General features: G+C 40.6%; 2 protein-coding genes across 2 annotated transcripts; both read right to left on the bottom strand.

The window, feature by feature from the left end:
* Window positions 1-271: 271 nt before the first annotated feature.
* Window positions 272-9,490, bottom strand: pla2g15 (phospholipase A2, group XV). The gene is made up of 7 exons (XM_083893613.1): window positions 9,231-9,490; window positions 7,173-7,329; window positions 4,988-5,106; window positions 4,439-4,537; window positions 3,139-3,363; window positions 2,906-3,018; window positions 272-2,298 (listed from the first exon to the last, which is right to left on the bottom strand). The coding sequence occupies exons 1-7, from the start codon at window positions 9,382-9,384 to the stop codon at window positions 1,897-1,899; spliced, it is 1,269 nt and encodes a 422-aa protein (XP_083749739.1). The 5' UTR covers window positions 9,385-9,490; the 3' UTR covers window positions 272-1,896.
* A 2,921-nt stretch (window positions 9,491-12,411) lies between these two features.
* lcat (lecithin-cholesterol acyltransferase) lies at window positions 12,412-16,987 on the bottom strand (the record flags this gene model as incomplete). The annotated part of the gene is made up of 7 exons (XM_083893627.1): window positions 12,412-12,775; window positions 13,403-13,595; window positions 13,681-13,905; window positions 14,055-14,150; window positions 14,898-15,013; window positions 15,243-15,399; window positions 16,837-16,987. 7 exons carry the CDS (start codon window positions 16,985-16,987, stop codon window positions 12,412-12,414), a joined length of 1,302 nt encoding a protein of 433 aa, XP_083749753.1.
* Between the last annotated feature and the right edge of the window lie 1,163 nt (window positions 16,988-18,150).

Raw genomic sequence — 18,150 nt, forward strand, 5'->3', positions numbered from 1 at the left:
GGACTTCGGATGTCGCGACACGTAAACATGACCTCACACGTGTCTTTTTCCGGTCAGTCGTCATGGAAATGCGTCACGCATTAATGTGCTTTAATAACGGCGCTAAAGGAGCTAACGGAGCTAACTGGTAAACGGTGCCTGGACTCTCTGTGTGGGGATAAGAGAGCGGACAGATTCTGGTGGAACTTGAACACAGAAAAATCATGGGTCAAAGTAATATTTGACATATTTTACTCTTTAGAAGGCAACACATGTTTATGACACACACGGAACATTATAATCGATCGCGGCAGACATTGAAGCATCTTGCTCTTCTTTGGAGACGACTGAAGTCAAGAGATTCTACTGCTGGACGAGGAATCATATGTTTTTTTAAAAACTCACTGAACAGCATTCTGGTACAAAGACAATATAATATCCAGTCTAATCCATACATAGACATAGATCCGGGATAAAAAACCAGTCCAGTCTGACACATTTAGGCACTAAACTTGAGACAAAAACACACGCACAAAACCCTGAAAATATATACTGTGCAGACAATAGAACTGTTCCTTTGTGTTGTGTAGACACAGAGGAATGAGCTGTCGAGGTACGTGGAGCTGAAAAGAAACATTTAAAAAATGGTCCAGTGTGTAAAATTCAAGTTGTAATGGGTTGTTTTTCATGACCAGGAGTCTGCTCAGTTCTGCAGAGGCAGCCATTTTGGACCGCCGTGTTGTTAGTCAACCCGTGTTAGACAAACTAAACATCTGAACTGAAGTTACATGGATTCTCCAACACACTTAGAAGCTACTTAAACGTTGGCAAATATTACACACTGTGTCTTTAATTCAACGTGATTATTATGCAAGAATATCACCTAAATACTGCTGAGTTCAATTTATTTAAAAGTTAATACGGTTTAAATTCAAGTACGAGCTTATTTTCTCTTCCTGTTCCTGATGTCCCGCCTCCTCAACAGCTCTTTAAATCTCCATTTGTCGATGAAGACCGTGAAGAGCAGTTGAAAGGACATTGAATTCTGATTTTCTTCATCAAACCTGGCATTTTTTTCTGCCGTTAACGCTCTCTCCGTCCATTTGCTGTAACTGTATTTCCTGGTGGGTTGTTTTTTATCATAGTCTTGGAGCAAATGCAATAAACGAATGAAGTCAATACCTTTTTATTGATCGAGGCCACGAGAGAGAGAGCGATAAAGCTGCTGAAAAGCTATTGAATGGACTATTGAGTGATATGTTTGCGTGGTTTTGGCATGACTAAAAAAATTGACTCGCTAACGACTCGTGTAAGACGGACTTAATAAAAAGAAAGAAAAGCAACAGGAAGATCACTGGAAATTACATGACAGATAAAAAGTCTGCTTGGGGTTAACTCGATACATTACAAGCACAAGTAAATGATCATATGAGCACTGAGATGCATAAATAAAACATGTGCCTGACCGTAAAGCTCTTTCACAGCACTGATTTAAAAAGATTTTCAAATGGATTTAACAGACAGCTCCAACAATGGCACAAACACCTAATAAAATCTAAGATCTCATTAGAATACTTAAGTCTGCAGCGTTATCTTGTCGTTTTCCGCCTTGAAAAACTGAAGTTAATAAACCGCTTGAGAAAAAGCGATATTAACTTCATTTTCAGGACAGAAAAGACTACCTAATGCTCAGATAAAGCAGCAAATATACATATTATGATATACTCAGGTGGAGATTTTTGTTTGTTTAGTGGTTATAATCTGTTTTCCTATATCTCCATTGGCAAGCTCTGTGGTAAACAACCTGACATTAGCATAAATGGTAAAAATTTAAAACTTTGATTTTGGACGACAAAAATGTCAATACTCTTTCAAAGGAGAATATTTTGACAGTGACTCCTCCCGCCCACAGCAGCATCAGGGCGAAAACAGCACGGACTTGATGTAGGTGACGGTCGTGAGGTTCAACAACATGTTCACGTGCTCGTTGGCCGGCAGCTCTTTCAGCACCACGGGCTGCTTCTGTTTCCCCACCCACCTTTTGCACTGGAGCGCGCTCTGCAGGTTCACCGTGCCGTCGCCGTCTCCCACCACCACCGCGGGCTCCACGTCGGGGAACTTGTTCGAGTATCGGAAGGCGGCGGACGTGTCCACGCCGGTGCCGTACAGGCAGTGCACGGCCACGCCCGGCGGCGTGAAGTCTTTGACCAGCGACTCCGTGTCCTGTCGCATCAGCCACGCGTCCTCGTAACCGATGTCGGAGAAGAGGCGCTTGTAGTCCTGGATCGTGTAGTTCGCGGTTGGCGTCTCCACCAGGACCTGATGAGGGATTCAATTGACCGTTATATTTTCTTTTTTCCCCCCTTACATCTGAGAATAGAACCATTTAATGTAGTGCTAAGTACGTTAATGCGCTAATGTGGTATGGAATGCCAACCAGTTCAAAAACACGCAAATTCTAACACGTAGACAACACATGAACAATTTACAACATTTACAACGTTTATAACGTGTTAGAATTCTAACGCATAGACAACGCTTCCATCAGACAACACGTTAACAACATGCACATCGTTAACATGTTCGGATTTGCGTCTTAACGTTAACGCATGATGCATTTACATGACGACTGACTGAAAAAAATACCCACGTGACACCGTTAACTTGCTTAGTACTAGTAGTAGCTCGTTCAAAAACACGGAAATTCTAACACGTTAACAACAAGTTGACAACACATAGACGACACGTGAACAATTTACGGGTTTACAACGTGTTGTTAACGTGTTAGAATTCTAACATGTAGACAACACGTTAACGACGCGCATGTTGTTCCGGCCAATTCCCGACCAATGAATCGGTCTACCTCTAATTAGGACCAAGTTCTGGTCTCTACTGGTCCTGACATTGTACACACACACACACAAACCTGATCTTTGGGCCATGCGCTGGCATAAGGCAGCAGCCAGGAGGTAGAGACGGCAGATCGCTGCTGGGAACGAATCTTCAGCGGGCTAATCACCGGGATGCGGTTATTGTCACCTGCAGACAGAAACCAGAGAGAGAGAAATGAAACCTTACAGTATGCAGAACCTGAAAACCAGAGAGTGTCTCTGTTTTTAAAAACACTGCTGTCAGATATTTGAACACTCCTTCTCGTACCAGAGATGATGACGCGGAGGGTCTTGGCCACGCCGGCCCACGGTGCCCCCAGGCTGACGAAAGCTTTGATGTATCGGTCTTTCCAGGCCTGAGGCTGCTGGTTGAGGAAGTAGAGCGTGTACATGTTGCCCATGCTGTGAGCGATGAGCACCACGGGTCCACCGGCTTTCTCCGCCATCTCCTCGATCATCTTCTGCAGCGCCAGGAAATACTCTTTGTTCTCATCTGGAAGAGCAACGACATACAAACGGACGTTCACTGCTGATCAAAGCTGGAGACGTGTGATTTAAAGGTGCAGTGGGTAACCTAGTCATAATTGTTGTTGTTCTACCTCTATTCAGTCTTCATGAACAGAAACGGTGTAACATTATACGAATGGTGCCATTTAATGCTATCAGACCTGACTGAGGGAGCGTTGGTGTGTATACAGCAGCAGAGCAGGAGATGGTTGGAGACAAGACGCATTTATACGCAAATTCTAGTGCTGGGCATGCTAACGGCGGTTAGCGCCGTCAACATTAACACATGTTAACGCGTGTTAACGCATGAAGTGTTTCCATGACGAATGACCGGAAAAAGATGTGAACGACGTCATGTTTACGGCACCGTAGTCCTGACACCGTTTACCAGTTAGCGCCGTTAGCTCCTTTAGCGCCGTCAGTAAGTTTAGCGTTACTTTAGAGACTCATTTTAACATTTAACAGTCACGTAAATGCCCCGTCACGTGCGTCTTTTTCTGGTCATTCGTCATGAAACCGCATCATGCGTTAGCGTGTGTTAACGTTAGCGTGCCCAGCACTAGCAAATTCACTTCAGAAACCTTTGAATACTATCCCGTCTCTTACTGGCACAAAAACACACACAAGATCAGCCTTGTGTAAACTGATTTGACAATGTTTTAAATATAAAAATGTAAACTTTTGTAATATTTTAAAATACTGCACGACAGTTTAAAGACATAAGAAGTAACATATTCTGTCCTTAGCTGCTGCTGAAGCCAGGACAGGTTCCTCAAATTGTTCCAGAGGGTTTGTTACGCCACTTGTGAGAATGACGAGATGCTCTAGACATCGTCTAGAACGTCACTTGCTGGAAACCAAGTAGATAATCTGGATAATCTCTGAATTGAGTGAGCACATATCCCTGACAAGTCGAACTATGCAGGATTGTTACTCTAATTTAACAGCTTTAGAGTCACTGTGATGGTTAAATGTCACAGGATCAGGGCCACTGACCTGAAATCAGAAGTCTTGTGTGTGTGTAAGTGTGTTTCTAAGCTAGTGTGTTTGTGTATTATTACTTGGGGCTTTCCTCCAATCATATGGAGCTCCTCTGACGTCGTCATCTCTGGTGTATCCCCAGTTCACCAGCTGTTGTACAATCGTAAAAAAATACATGCCTAGGAGAAGGAGACACACACAAACACAAAAACAAAATCAATAAAATCAGCCTTGTACATTTTAGTCTTGGTTTTAAAACAACAGCTACACGTTCAGATTACCAGCCACGTTGTTGAAATATGATTCAAACCGTTGTTCATCACAGATTTGAGGGTTCACATTCTTTAATATAAGTGACTTTCCTCTGAAATTGGCATAAAAATGTAATATTTTAGAGATCACTTTCTATTTTCAAATTGGAGCAGATTTTATATTCAGAATTGGGGATTTGGATGTATCCATTTTTTTTTTTTTTTAATCTAAAAAGTTTTTTCAAAAAAGTTCCTTCTTTCAAACTGTTTTTTTTCTTTTTCAAAAAAGTTTTTTTTTGTTATGTTTTTTCATAAGTTTTTTGTTGTCAAAATTTGGACGACATATTAAAGTACGACTTTTTCACACATCCAACTCACCCACACTCTGTTTGCTGGGGTCCAGATACTCCATTGTTATGGTCTTTCCGAACCCCGGGACACTGATGTTCACTCCTGGAGGTGACGAGGTGGTGTGTGTGGTCCGGTTGTAGATCAACCTGCACGCATACACAATTTACCACAAGGAGGATGTGATCAGTGTCAGTTCTGCATGAGTGTGTGTGTGGGGGGGACCACATTACGAACACATACACAACAGGTGTTTTTTATCAAGCGGAAGTGAAATTTATGGGAATATTATTTTAAAACTGTACATTTGTGAAACTACCTATGAAAGCTTTTCTCTGAAGTACAAAGTCATGTGAGAACACGTATCCTGTAATTTTGTGCCGTATATGTGGAAAAAGCTAGGTAGTTTAGTTTAGTTAGTTAGTTGGATTTATTTATCCATCATTTCATTTCAAACGTGAAATTTCACCTTCTTTTACCCGAATTATTGAGGATTAAGTTATTTTCACCAGTGTTCTTTTGATGAGGCCGTTTACAAACTTCACAACATCAAAACATGTATTTTAGTGTGTAATTGCTAAAATTTTGTCGAGTAATCAAGTACTCCAATTCTGACTTAAAATTCAGAATTCTGACTTAAAATTCAGAATTCTGACTAAAATTCTGAATTCTGACTAAAACTCAGAATTCTGACTTTAAACAATTCTGAGAATAAATTCAGAATTATGACTATTCTCAGAATTATAATTTTTTTCTCAGAATGATGACTTTAAACTCAGAATTATGACTTTACATTAAGAATTATGACTTTAAACTCAGAATTATAACTTTACATTAAGAATTATGACTTTAAACTCAGAATTATTACTTTATTCTCAAGAATTATGACTTTAAACTCAGAATTATGACTTTATTCTCAAGAATTATGACTCTATTGATCATAATTATGACTTTAAACTCAGAACTATGACTTTAAACAATTCTGAGAATAAAGTCAGTTCTGAGTTTAAAGTCAGAACTCCAATATGTTTTTCCCGTGTGGCCCTAATCCTCTTCCAAAGTATTAATCATTGCAGTCCAACTTAACACAACACGATAAAATAACAAATTGTTTGTTTGTGCAGCTTCAAATACAAGATGTTGTGTGTTTGTTGTTGCCAGTCACATGCAATAATATAATCAGCCACTTGTACGAGTGCTTGTGTTCCCTTTATTTCAAAACTAGAGCACGCCGTTACCCAAGATAACAGTCAGCACTTATGTCTCAATCTCCTGACTGCACAAGATATTGCAGTTTGTGTAAAACGTCCTTTCCAGTTAATTCTCTGAAGAAGAAAATAAACCTGTCCACGTGATTAGATAAACCAGGTGAACGGCTGAACAACAAAAAAAAGAGGCTCACGCGGCGTTGTTAGGGGCCGAAAGTTGATAAACGGAGGGTCCAAAAGTCAGTTTAGGCAGAAAGTAATGATTCGAGTTCACAGAGGGTCAAACCAGGTCAAGGACCTCATATAACCTGCCCACAACTGATGAACTGAATTTCTGCTCAACAAAACGGCAAAAGGTGTTTTTTAGTGAGCAAACCCCCCTGGATTTGTTCCAACAACCCTCCAGTTACAAGCTCGGTTACTTTCCTCTTATCCATGCACTGCAAAGTGTTTGATATCTGTATGTTTGAAGCCTTTTCATAGCAAAAAAAAGCCTGAGGTTTGTGTTGATTATGTGAAAACCCTCACTCCCCTGCACCAAACCCCATAGAGAAAACCGCCAATTTTACATCACAGCACGCGGGAGTTGTCGCTCCGCCGCCGACTCCATCGCTAACTCCGTTATTTTGTGACTATATCCGCGGTCGACCAGTTCCTACAGTGTTCCGGCGAGATTAATACGCTGATTTTCTCAATGGACTTTGGTGCAGGAGAACGAGACGTTTTTCAAACTTCATTTTCCGTTAGGAATACAAAGTCTAGCGGTGAGCTAAAGCAGCAAATGTATTCTTTCGATATTGTAGGCTCAAGCAGGCACAGATTTTATATGGCGAGCGTTTTATTAAATGGCTAAATTCAGGTATTCTTTGGTGTTTTTGTTTATTACAATAGTGCGTTTTCCCCGTTTTGTACGATATCAGAAACCTGGAAACTCCCAACAACTCTTCAGTCATCAGTGACTTCACGTTAACGGGAAGCACAAGCGGAGAGACACTCCCACGTCATACCTGATGTTGTCAACCCAACAGTCTATGGCGACAGGGACCAGCAGCTCCAGGTTGAGCCACAGCGTGAAGAAGTTATCGGTCTTCTTGTAGCAGATGTAATGGACCACACTGGGCTTGTCCAGCTTTGCCTCCAACTGGTTCCCCAGATCCCCAGGAACTGAAACAAAGCAAGCAATGTGGGCGATGATGTGGGTTATGACCAGGTACACGACACAGTATCAGTATAGCACGTCTACTGAATAAAAACACTGTTTACACCACCATGGCGTTACTTTAAGAGCTCTATATTCTCCTCAGGTGGTACTTGCTATAAATATTTTTTTGAAAACAACTGTTTTTAAGGATCTTGTCTGTTTTAAATAGTGAATCATCCACACTTCCCCTATAACGGCACTATTTATTTAAAGTTGAAGCAGTTTGGAACTGTGCTAAAACCGGAGAAGGTAAGATCCACAAACAAACAGAGAGATGGAATCTAATTATCAAGTAAATGAATTGTCCAACCAGTTTATTAAGTTTCTGTGTCTATTTCTATCTCATACTTTTCCTTTCCTGGTCAGTGGTACTAAATGTTGAATCTGTTTTTATGAGAACTAATCTCTTCGCATTGGCCTTTGACACCAAAATCATGTGGGACATTGTTTTGTTTGGTTTTTTTGGAAGTCATTGCAGTATTGGAAAGTCAAAAATTTTCCAAATCAATCACATGACCTGGTAAAAAAAAAAAAAAAAAGTAAACAATCAACACAAGACCAACTAGTACAATATTGCCTGACATAGTGGTTTTGGATGACAACATTTTGTGGTAATTTTTAGTGTGTACAAATCCCTGAAACTGACTTCCAACCAAACTTTTTTTTTTTTTTTTTTTTTTTTAAAAACAGCATTTAAAAAAAACAAAAAAAACAATAGAAAACCGTTTTGGAAACAAGACAAACATATTCCACAATATCGACATTGATATGAAATATTAAAACACGTGATTCGGCGCTGACTTGTTGGCTGTTTGACGTATGAATATAGCTGTAGCGACAGTCACAAACATTTTGTATGCAAGCCGAATTAAAGAACGGCAAGTAAGTGATTCGACTACGCTTGAACATTATTTAACTTGTGTATGTCGCTTGCAATAATCATGCATTTATTTTGAATTTGTCAGATGTTAATGGGAGTTTGGTTTTACTCTCTCCATCGCCAAACTCCATTCAAAAATACAGCAATTTAAGGACGCTTTTCTTGGGCGCAAATTTCGGCCCAATTTTTGGAAAACAATAGAAAACCGTTTTGGAAACAAGACAAACATATTCCACAATTTCGTCATTTATATGAAATATTAAAACACGTGATTCGGCGCTGACTTGTTGGCTGTTTGACGTATGAATATAACTGTAGCGACAGGCCAAACATTTTTGAAAAGTATTGTTTTTACCAACACATATAACACTCCGGGTAGGTGTAAGCACGCCGAATTAAAGAATGGCAAATACGTGATTTGACTAGGCTTAAACATTATTTAACTTGTGTTTGTCGCTTGCAAAAATGTATTTTGAATTTGTCAGATTTTAATGCGAGTTCGGTTTTACTCTCTCCATCGCCAAAATCCATTCAAAATACACATCTTTTGAAAACAGTGGGAAACGTTTTCGAAAGAACACAAACATATAACACAATATTGATTATTTTTCTGCGAAATACAAGGTTGCCTGGTAAACACGTGATTCTCCACACAGACTTGTTGCGTATGACTTTAGCTGAAACGACAGGCCAAACATTTTTTAAATGTCTATTTTTTTAAAGACAGTCAGGGAAGATGTGTGCAAGCCGAATTGAAGAAAGGTAAAAAAGTAATTTGACAACGTGGACACTATTTAACTTGTGTTTGTCGTTTACTTGTAACAAACAGGTATATCCTAAATGTGCCAGGTTTCGATAGGAGTTCGGTTTCCATCGCTAGCTGTTAGTTGGAGGGATGCGGAGGGGCGAAAACAGTTGCGCAATGACTTAGCAAAAGATGACTCGGTAAACAAGAGTCGGTAAACACGGGAGACAAACACTTACTGAGTACCACGGGAGGTCTCGGTGGTTGACAGGACCTGCCTCCGGGACATTTCTCCAGCGGTTTCGCGCTGCTGTGAGCCGCCGCCGTCAACAACAACAGCACACCGAGCAGAAGCAGCGAAGAGAGCGCGGTTATCCGGTGCCGACCCGCCATGGCTCCTCCTGTCGTCTCATAGCCGGACAGACATTGTGTGTTTAACTGTCTGAGTGTTGAGTGTGATTTGTTGTTTACTTCTCCCTCAAAGTCGTTCACCACCTCAGTCAAACCACGGATGATGTTTATTGGAGACCAAGAGAGTGACGATCACGAGACACTCAACAGAGCACAGAGCTAATCCACCTGCCCTGTGACGTAACGTCAGGGATCAAAGCACAAGTAGTCGATGTCAGATGTAGTCGAGCGGAGGCAAAGATGGACTTTTTAAAGCAGGGGTCTCAAACTCAAATGACCCGGGGGCAGAGGCGATTCTAGAGTCTGTAGGGACCCTAAGCAAAAATTCCCAGGGTGCCCTTCCAACCAGTGTTCATCACCATTATGTTATAAATAATCTGACACCAATGAAAAATGTACAAGTTCAATTTTTTTCTTCAAAATGAATGAAATAACATGGAAAAACCTTGTAATTAAAAAGTATGTGAGAATATAAATGTAAAGAACAATAAAATACTGTAAATAGCTTTTAAAAACTATATAAACTTAGTGAAACAAATACATTACAATGTAAAGAACCCACATTATAAAACAATATAAATATATAGAACAATAAAATACTGTAAATAACTGAAAAAAACACATATATAAACTGAGTAAAAAAGATATGCATTACACTGTAAATAATCCTCTTCATTTTCCAACTTGCAGAACGATAACTTCACACAGGTTAAAGTGAGGTGGGGCCCCTTTAGGGAGGTTTACTACTGAGATGTCATTGCAAATCACCCATTGTTTTTTAAGGGGGACAGGGAGGTGGCTGGTCACTGCACATTTCAGTAAAAACAGCTCTCAGGCTCTGAGTGTCAGGGGCCCCCTATCAGCTCGGGGCCCCAAGCAGTTGCCTGCCTTGCCTGTTCAAAAACTGCGCCTCTGCCTGGGGCCAATGCGCATCTATCGTGGTCAAGAGGGGGGCCGGCCTAGAGAACAAAAAGTGGGGAAAACAAACACCTGTTCACAATATTGCATCATGATATCACACGTATACTATATGTAACACTATTCATGATGTAAAATTAATGTATTAATATCAAAAACGGACATTTATTTTAAATTACATTAATAATAGTGTGGACAACTGTAATTAAAACTTGTACCAGGAGCCGTTTCGGCCCCTGCCATTCGTGGCTCGGGCCCTAATAAGTGTATTTATGTATGTAAATGTATTGTATATGATACATTTAATAATAGGATAATAATGACCAAATGTCGTACTGCTAAAAAAACATTGCCAGCAAACATATATTATATTATATTCTATCACCTCTCTGGCAGCTGTGCCTCAGCTACACACTGTGTTTTAAATAAATTATAACGTGATATTAAGTGGGGGGCCGCATGTGGCCCCCGGCCCGCCAGTTTAAGACCCCTGTTTTAAAGCAACATTTTTTAATACGCAAACAGAAATGTATTAATCGCCATGTTAGTCTTCCAGTGGCTATTCGTGGTACTGCAACAACAACAACAACAACAACAACAACAAAAACAAACTCGGCCCAATTTTCCAATAGACCACAATAGTAAAAGAGATGTCTATAATTTACAATATATATTTTTATATATATTTACAAAAACAGAACTCCATGAATTAAAAAAATATCGCTGCTGCTCTATCCAGTTTTTATAATACATCCATGCTTAGAATTTATTGGATGGAGAATAACTGGTATATTCATTTTATTAAAGGTGCAGTGTGTAAAATGTTCAATATTAAAATTTTAAAATTTCATTTGGCAGAAATTGAACATACAATCTTCTCCCTTTAGGGGCCGCCACAGCCTCCGTCTCACCCCATGTCCTAATATGGAAGGTTTTATATTCTGGAATACATGGTCTGGAAGAAAACCCATTCAATGTTAACCAGTTTAAAAATGAACTACACACTGAAATATAATAAAGAGAAAAGGGTTAAAGTTTATTGATATTTAATGCTCTATTAAACCTCCAAACATGTTTACAAAGCAATATACACTTGTTATATATATACACAATTTATCATTTTACATTCCTGGGGCTGCAATTGGTTGAGGATATTGACATATACTGTAGGCCACCAATATTATTATTATCATACAACAGTACAATTGAAATATATGCTGATATATGTTTTATCCGTTTCAATATGTCATATGTGTCTTTCATATGTTTCTATATTTCATATATGGACATTTATGTACATCCCATATATTCAATTTGCTTACGGGTTGAGACCATTTTCAGACAGTTCGTGTGTGGGGGGGGGGGTGTTGGGGTTAAAATGCATATTGCATGCTCACAACATTCATGGGCTTTTGATTTTTGGGGTGGTATATTATATAGCCGGTTTGGTGTCGGACCCCCCCCCCCCACCCTGGGCCAGTTTTTCATGGGGCCCACAAACTCCCTTGAAACGGCTCTGCACATTTCAGTAGTGTAAATACAGAAACTACTACACTGTCACCTTTTTGATGAAAAAGTAAACAAATGGAAGAATGTATTGTAATGTATGTATGTTGTGCATTTTTGTCACTTTGGTCAACTGAGGTTTTTAAATGTGCTACAGTACTATTTGACCTATATATAAATATATATATATATACTGTATATATATATACTTACATAAACAAACGTAATCTGGATTCTCCATTCAAATGTTACACAATTGTTGTTCTGTATGAGAATGTGAGTGAATGGGTGTGAATGGGCAAAACTCTCGTGTAAAGCAGCTTTGAGTCGTCATCAAGACTAGAAAAAAAAAACGCTATATAAATGCAGACCATTGACTATTTCAGAAGTATTACTGCGAGGAAGGGGGTCACGGTCAGGTTATCTGTAAGTCCATATCAGCTTCGAACCTGCTGAACTAACACAGTGTGCTAACATGTTGCAGCTATGTTCTTCACATGATACCTCAAACTTTATTTTTTGTTCAAAAATATACAAATATAATAAAAATCCAGCACTCCATGTTTTCAAAACTGCCGTGGTAGGCTATATCACTCCAGATCTCATATCAACTTCTCGAGGCGCGTCGGATTTGCCCTCCAGGATGTGCTGGATTTGGGTGAGCACCGTGTCGTGGAACACTATGTCCAGGTGGGGCAGCCCTCTGTACTCCGTGACGTGGACGGGCTTCTCCTGCTGCCCCACCCAACGTTTGCAGAGGCTCGTGCTGCGGCTGTCCACCGTGTCGTCCCCGTCGGCGTATACAAAGTCCACTGGGTCCACGTTGGGGAACTGCTCGTCGTAAATGTACGTGATGGGCGTCGGGAGCCCCACGCCGTACATGCACCACACCTCCACGCCGGGTGGCTGGAGATCGCCCGTGAGGTTTTTGGTGTCGTCCCACATGTACCTGAAACCAACAAGGGCCATTAAATGGAGAGCAACACAAGTCGTGTGGTCATTATTACTTATTTTAAAGACGCAGTACGTCATTTCTTCAGCTAGCTAGGGGATCGAAACAATAACAAGGAGTACAGTCGTCTGAAGACGCCGCAACGAAGCGTGGAATCATGGGAATAGTTGTGTGGTAGTTGTTGAGCATGAGTTTTGGGCGAATCCACAATGGTTTCCATCCTCGTTGTCCATGGCGTCCACTTTTATTGATTTGCATCAGGCTCTGCATCTGGACAAGTGACTGACCTTGGGATCTTGGTCAAAGTCGAGACACTAATTGTTCTGCATTGAATGTCGCAGAGAGACAGTGTCCAAAACATAGCTAGTAATTATGAGTTTTTCTGAGTAGGCCTAGTGTACGTATATCAAGCAATGCATGGCATGAAACAGCAGGTGGCATCGTAACAGACAAAGGAGACATGTACCTAAATATTGACTGAACTTCTTTCTTGCAACAAATTCAAGCACTCTCAATTACCTATGTCTTTTCCTCAGAAAAACGACAAGGGTTTAACATTTAACCCTAACCCTAACCCTAACCCTACAAAGAAGGGAGATTAAAGGTGGTTCTTTTTTTTTTTACCAGCCATCCTCAAAACTGATGTCCCTGAAGAAGCGCTGGTAGTCCTGGTTGGTGTAGTTAAAGGTCGGCGTTGAGATTAACACGTGATCCTTTGGCCAGGTAATCTGAAAGGGGATCATCCAGGGATTGGTCGTTGCCATCCTCTGCTCCTCGCGGATCTTGATGGTGGAGATTGGGATGCCGTCGTTCTCTCCTGCGTGGAAAAAAGGCAAAATCCAATCATACTGTAAGTCTCTTCTATTATATCGCACTATTATACTCCAGTTGCTTTGCATTACCTGACGCCAAGACTCTGAGTGCCTTAACAGCGCCCCCCCATGGTGCTCCCAGGGAAATGAAGCCCTTGATGTACTTGTCCTTCCACGCCTGAGGCTGGTGGTTGAGGAAGTAGAGGGTGTAGTGGCAGCCCATGCTGTGGCCCAGCAGGTAAACAGGATGCTGGTACTGCTCGTACATCTCCTCAACCAGGTCCTTCAGCTTTACGAAATAGTCCGCATTCTCGTCTGTTGGGAGGAAAAGGGTGGCGACAGGGTTTGAGAACAAGGGCTTCAAAATAAAAAGTATTAGTGTGAAACATGAGGTCGGAGGAACTTTTTGTGTTTTCGGCTGTCAGGTTTATTCAGTTTGTCGTTTCTTCTTTCGCGCCACTTACTTGGAGCTCGCCTCCAGTCGTACGGCGCTCCTCGGACTGTCTCGTTTCGGACGTAGCCCGCGTTGACCAGATGTTGCACCATAGTAAAAAAATAACCTGCAAAAAAACAGCAGCAAACTTAACGAGCGCCAGATGTTTTTGACAAAGTCCTATGTATGCATTTTTTTTCTCTTATATACACTACCGTTCAAAAGTGTGGGGTCACCTATACACTCTTAGAAATAAAAGTTCTCAGTAGAACTATATAAGGTTCTTTGGCTTGTCCTCATAGGAGAACCCTTTTTGGCTCCAGGTAGAACCTTTTTATAAAGGATTTCACCAAGAACCCTTTTAAAAACCCTTTATTCAGGAAAGGGGTTTTAAAGGGTTCTCTGGATCAAAATGGTTCTTACTGGAACCATTAGTGTTACCAAGAACCCTTGAAAAACCCTTTCTTTGGGGAAAGGGTTTTTCAGAAGCAAATGGTTCCAGGTAGAACCTCAGCCCTTGTAGAAGGACCCTTTTGGAACTTATCTGGTCCTTATTTCTAAGAGTGTATAACATTGATAAGATTAGAAATAATGATTTCTATTCAAAATAATAATTTTACCCTTCAAACGTTGCTTTCGTCGAAGAACCAGCAAAACTGTTGCTAACATAATTGGGTTTTCAAGGGTTTTCTAATCATCCAATAGCCTTCTAACACAATTAGCAATCACAATGTACCATTAGAACATTGGAAATGGGCCTCTATACACCTATGGACATATTCCATTAAAAACCAGACATGTTGACAAGTGACCCCAAACTTTTGAACGGCTATAAACTGTCTTGTCTCATTCAAAAATAAACTTCTCCTCTCACCAGCAAGTCTGTTGGAGTCAAGAAACTCGATGGGATAGGTCTGCCCAAACCCTGGCACTCGCACCTGCACTCCGGGTGAGTTGGACGACCGCCGCTCCGTCTTGTTGTAGACAAGTCTGGGACACGCATGCACATGGACACTCACGTTAATCTAATTAGCCAAAAAAACCATCCTCTCATATGACTTGTATTATATCTGTAGTTCCAATAGACGTCCATTAAATGTGACTTTTTTTTGTCATCTGCAGAATCAAAACTACTGAACACGTCACATGCATGACAGAAAGGGGGTGAAAGGGAATACAGGACAGTTCAAACAAACACCACAAGGTCAGTCAGCGTCACCTGATGTTATCAATCCAGCAGTCTACGCCGATGGGCATGAACATGTTGAGGTCGATCCACAGGGGGAACCAGCGTTCCGTTTTCTTGTAGCAAAACCAGCTGACCAGTTTGGGCTTGTCTATCTTTGCTTCCAGGCGGTTCCCCAGGTTCCCTGGAACTGGACACACATGCAGACTGTAACCGGACAGAATGTGGTTTTCTTTGTTAGCGCAGTAAGCTAGTTTGCTAGTTTGCTCCATTCGGGCTACTGTCGAAACATTACCTTACCTAAAGTACATATGAAAGGCTTATTCTGAGGGTAGTTACACACTGTATTAGGTACAGGGTCCAAAAAGGGCCCAAATCCATGGACTATTCAGGCACAGAGGGGCGGAGCATGAACTCTCAATCCCATTTTTGGCCCTTTGTGCCTAAAACCCTCAGGCACGATAAGCATGGATAAGCAGAGCACAAACAGTAGAACGAGAACAGCCATTCAAAGTGTGAAGACGCAGTTATCCCCATTCTCCTTCCTGATTGGTTCTTATCAGTTGCAGCTGTGATTAAAAAAACCCTCTGTTAACACTTCTGTGTTTCATTGGTACAAGCCCAGTATGCTACATTTAAGGATAAGGATGTGCTGCTTGTTTCGGATATCTCTTCTGACTCCTCGCTTGGGTGGCGCTAACAGCTAAGCTAACAAAGTCAAACAGTAGTATGTGTCCCATCAACTTCATGTGAAACAACCGTAAAAGTAGCAGAGTTGGAATCCTATGTGAGACCTATTCTCCTTAACTTGGACTAAATCTGGGATGTACCATTAACACATATATATGTTTGACATCTTATTCAAAGTGAATCTAAATGCTCTCTGCTGTACCATGCAATAACTACTTAATATGGCACAATGGGCCTTCTGATGCTGTATTTATATTATGGTATGGTATGGGTTGGAATGGAAAATCCCTGGGTTAGGTAAACAGCACCTTTACGTGGTAGGCGGGGGTGTGGCCTGATGTCATACTGGTGCAACAACAAAGTAAGACGAAGAAGAAGATCGAACGAGACACAACTAACAACTATTCTTTTTAAGTTGTATTTTCAAACAAAGTTATTTTTTCAAATACATTTTTTCTTCAAAAAGTATTATTTTTTTCAAAAAAAGTATAAAAATTTCAAAAAAAATTATTTAAAAAAATCCCCCCAAAAAACAATTATAGTTTATATATATTTACATAGTTATAGTTTTCCTCTGGTACCTCAAGGGAAGGTCGCTAAAAATGAAAAGGTTGGTGCCAATCTTTTTTTAATGTTCCTGAGATATTTTTAAAATGATCAGATGATTCTCGAAGAAAGGGTTTTTCAAGGGTTCTCTGTAACACAAATGGTTCCAGTAAGAACCATCTGGATCCAAACCTCTTTCCTGAATAAAGGGTTTTAAAAGGGTTCTCCTATGAGGACAAGCCTAAGAACCTTATATGGTTCTACTTAGCACTTTTATTTCTAAGAGTGTTTTTTGAGACCCCCCCCCCCCCCCCCCCATCCTATCCTGGGAGCCCCTATCCCACCCAAACCCCCCTTTGAACCGCCTCTGCCCTGCTGCTCCTGTACTTACTGATGATGAGTGGTGGAGTGCTGTTGCTCGGGGCTCTTTGTTTGGCGCTGGGAGGAAAGACCACATTGACGATCCAGAACCCCGAGGAGTGATGAAGCCCGAGCAGGAAGACGAGCAGCAGCACGGAGCAGAGGTTCACCACGGATCCCATACTTCCTTCAAGCAGCTGGACTGTAAGATCTGATCTGAGGGCTGCTCCTGCTCCTGCTCCTGGAGGAGGATGAAGAGGAGGAGGAGGAGGAGGAGGAGAGTCAGGAGAGGAATAAACTTTATTCCAAACTGCTCTACAACTGCTTCCACTGTGGCTGAAATGCTCACTCCACAATGACTCAGTGAAGCACTCACGCGGACAAACGGTCAAAGTAAAGCGAGGACAAACAGAGAAAGGCTCAGCTGGCTGTTACTCATTGCCCTGGTATCGATTCCCCCAAATCACATCATCTATTTATCCCCCCAAATAACAGACTGAGTGAATGATTGACAGAGAGCACGCACTGATGGAGGGGAGAAGATGTGTTTTTCTGACACTTAATAAACTTTGCAAATGACATTTGAATCCATACGCACAGGTTACGTCACTTTTACAAATGTACATATTTGCTTTGCATTCACAGCGAGCTGAGACTGCACACATTTGTTTATTTATATATAAAAAAAAGATTTTGAATTGAAATAAAATAGGTCAAAGTGGATTAAATTTACCTCGCTTCACATTATACAGTGAGTGTCGTGGTGTTGCCTTCAGGCTCCCTGTAAAAACTCTCCACATTTATTGAATTTAATGACTTTATTCCACACATTCACAACAGCTCAGTTAAGGTGACAAGAGGTGGAGAAATGTGCAAGGGCATAATAAGTAAAAATAAGTAAAAAAGTAAAGATAAGAGTAATACAATATGGTATAAAATCACACTCTAAATATAAGTAAGACTATTACACTCCATGTATAAGTACAGAGAAAGAAAACGTAAGATAAGAGTAAAAATAGAATAAAATAAAATACAATATGGTAAATGTTTTTGAAGGAAAAAAAGCAAAAGTTCACAAAAAATTAAAAACAAAAAAGATTAAAATGAGAAACCAACATTAAAATGCGCAAAGACATAAACAATCGCATGTATAGGAAGAGATTGCGCAAATACAGACGCAGAGAGCCCGTATAAATAACTCTTGAACCTAAATTGGTTTATGTTATTGTTACTACACATATATGGTCACGTGTTACAGAAAGTAGTGTATACGTTTTATGTATTTATTTTCCTTTACAGTTCACTGGAATGAAGAGGAGACGACAACTAGAAAAACTCCCACATT

Source organism: Microchirus variegatus (genome assembly GCF_963457635.1).
Source record: "Microchirus variegatus genome assembly, chromosome: 8".
NCBI classification, from domain to species: domain Eukaryota; kingdom Metazoa; phylum Chordata; class Actinopteri; order Pleuronectiformes; family Soleidae; genus Microchirus; species Microchirus variegatus.

Bases quoted from the DNA above. Each gene is read 5' to 3' on its own strand.
- pla2g15 (XM_083893613.1), bottom strand. From the start codon at position 9,384: ATGGCGGGTCGGCACCGGATAACCGCGCTCTCTTCGCTGCTTCTGCTC. The intron at 3,364-4,438 runs GTAATAATACAC...TTGCTCTTCCAG, and splicing joins TGATTGGAGGAAAGCCCCAA to ATGAGAACAAAGAGTATTTC. The intron at 2,299-2,905 runs GTTTGTGTGTGT...ATCCCTCATCAG, and splicing joins GCGCATGGCCCAAAGATCAG to GTCCTGGTGGAGACGCCAAC.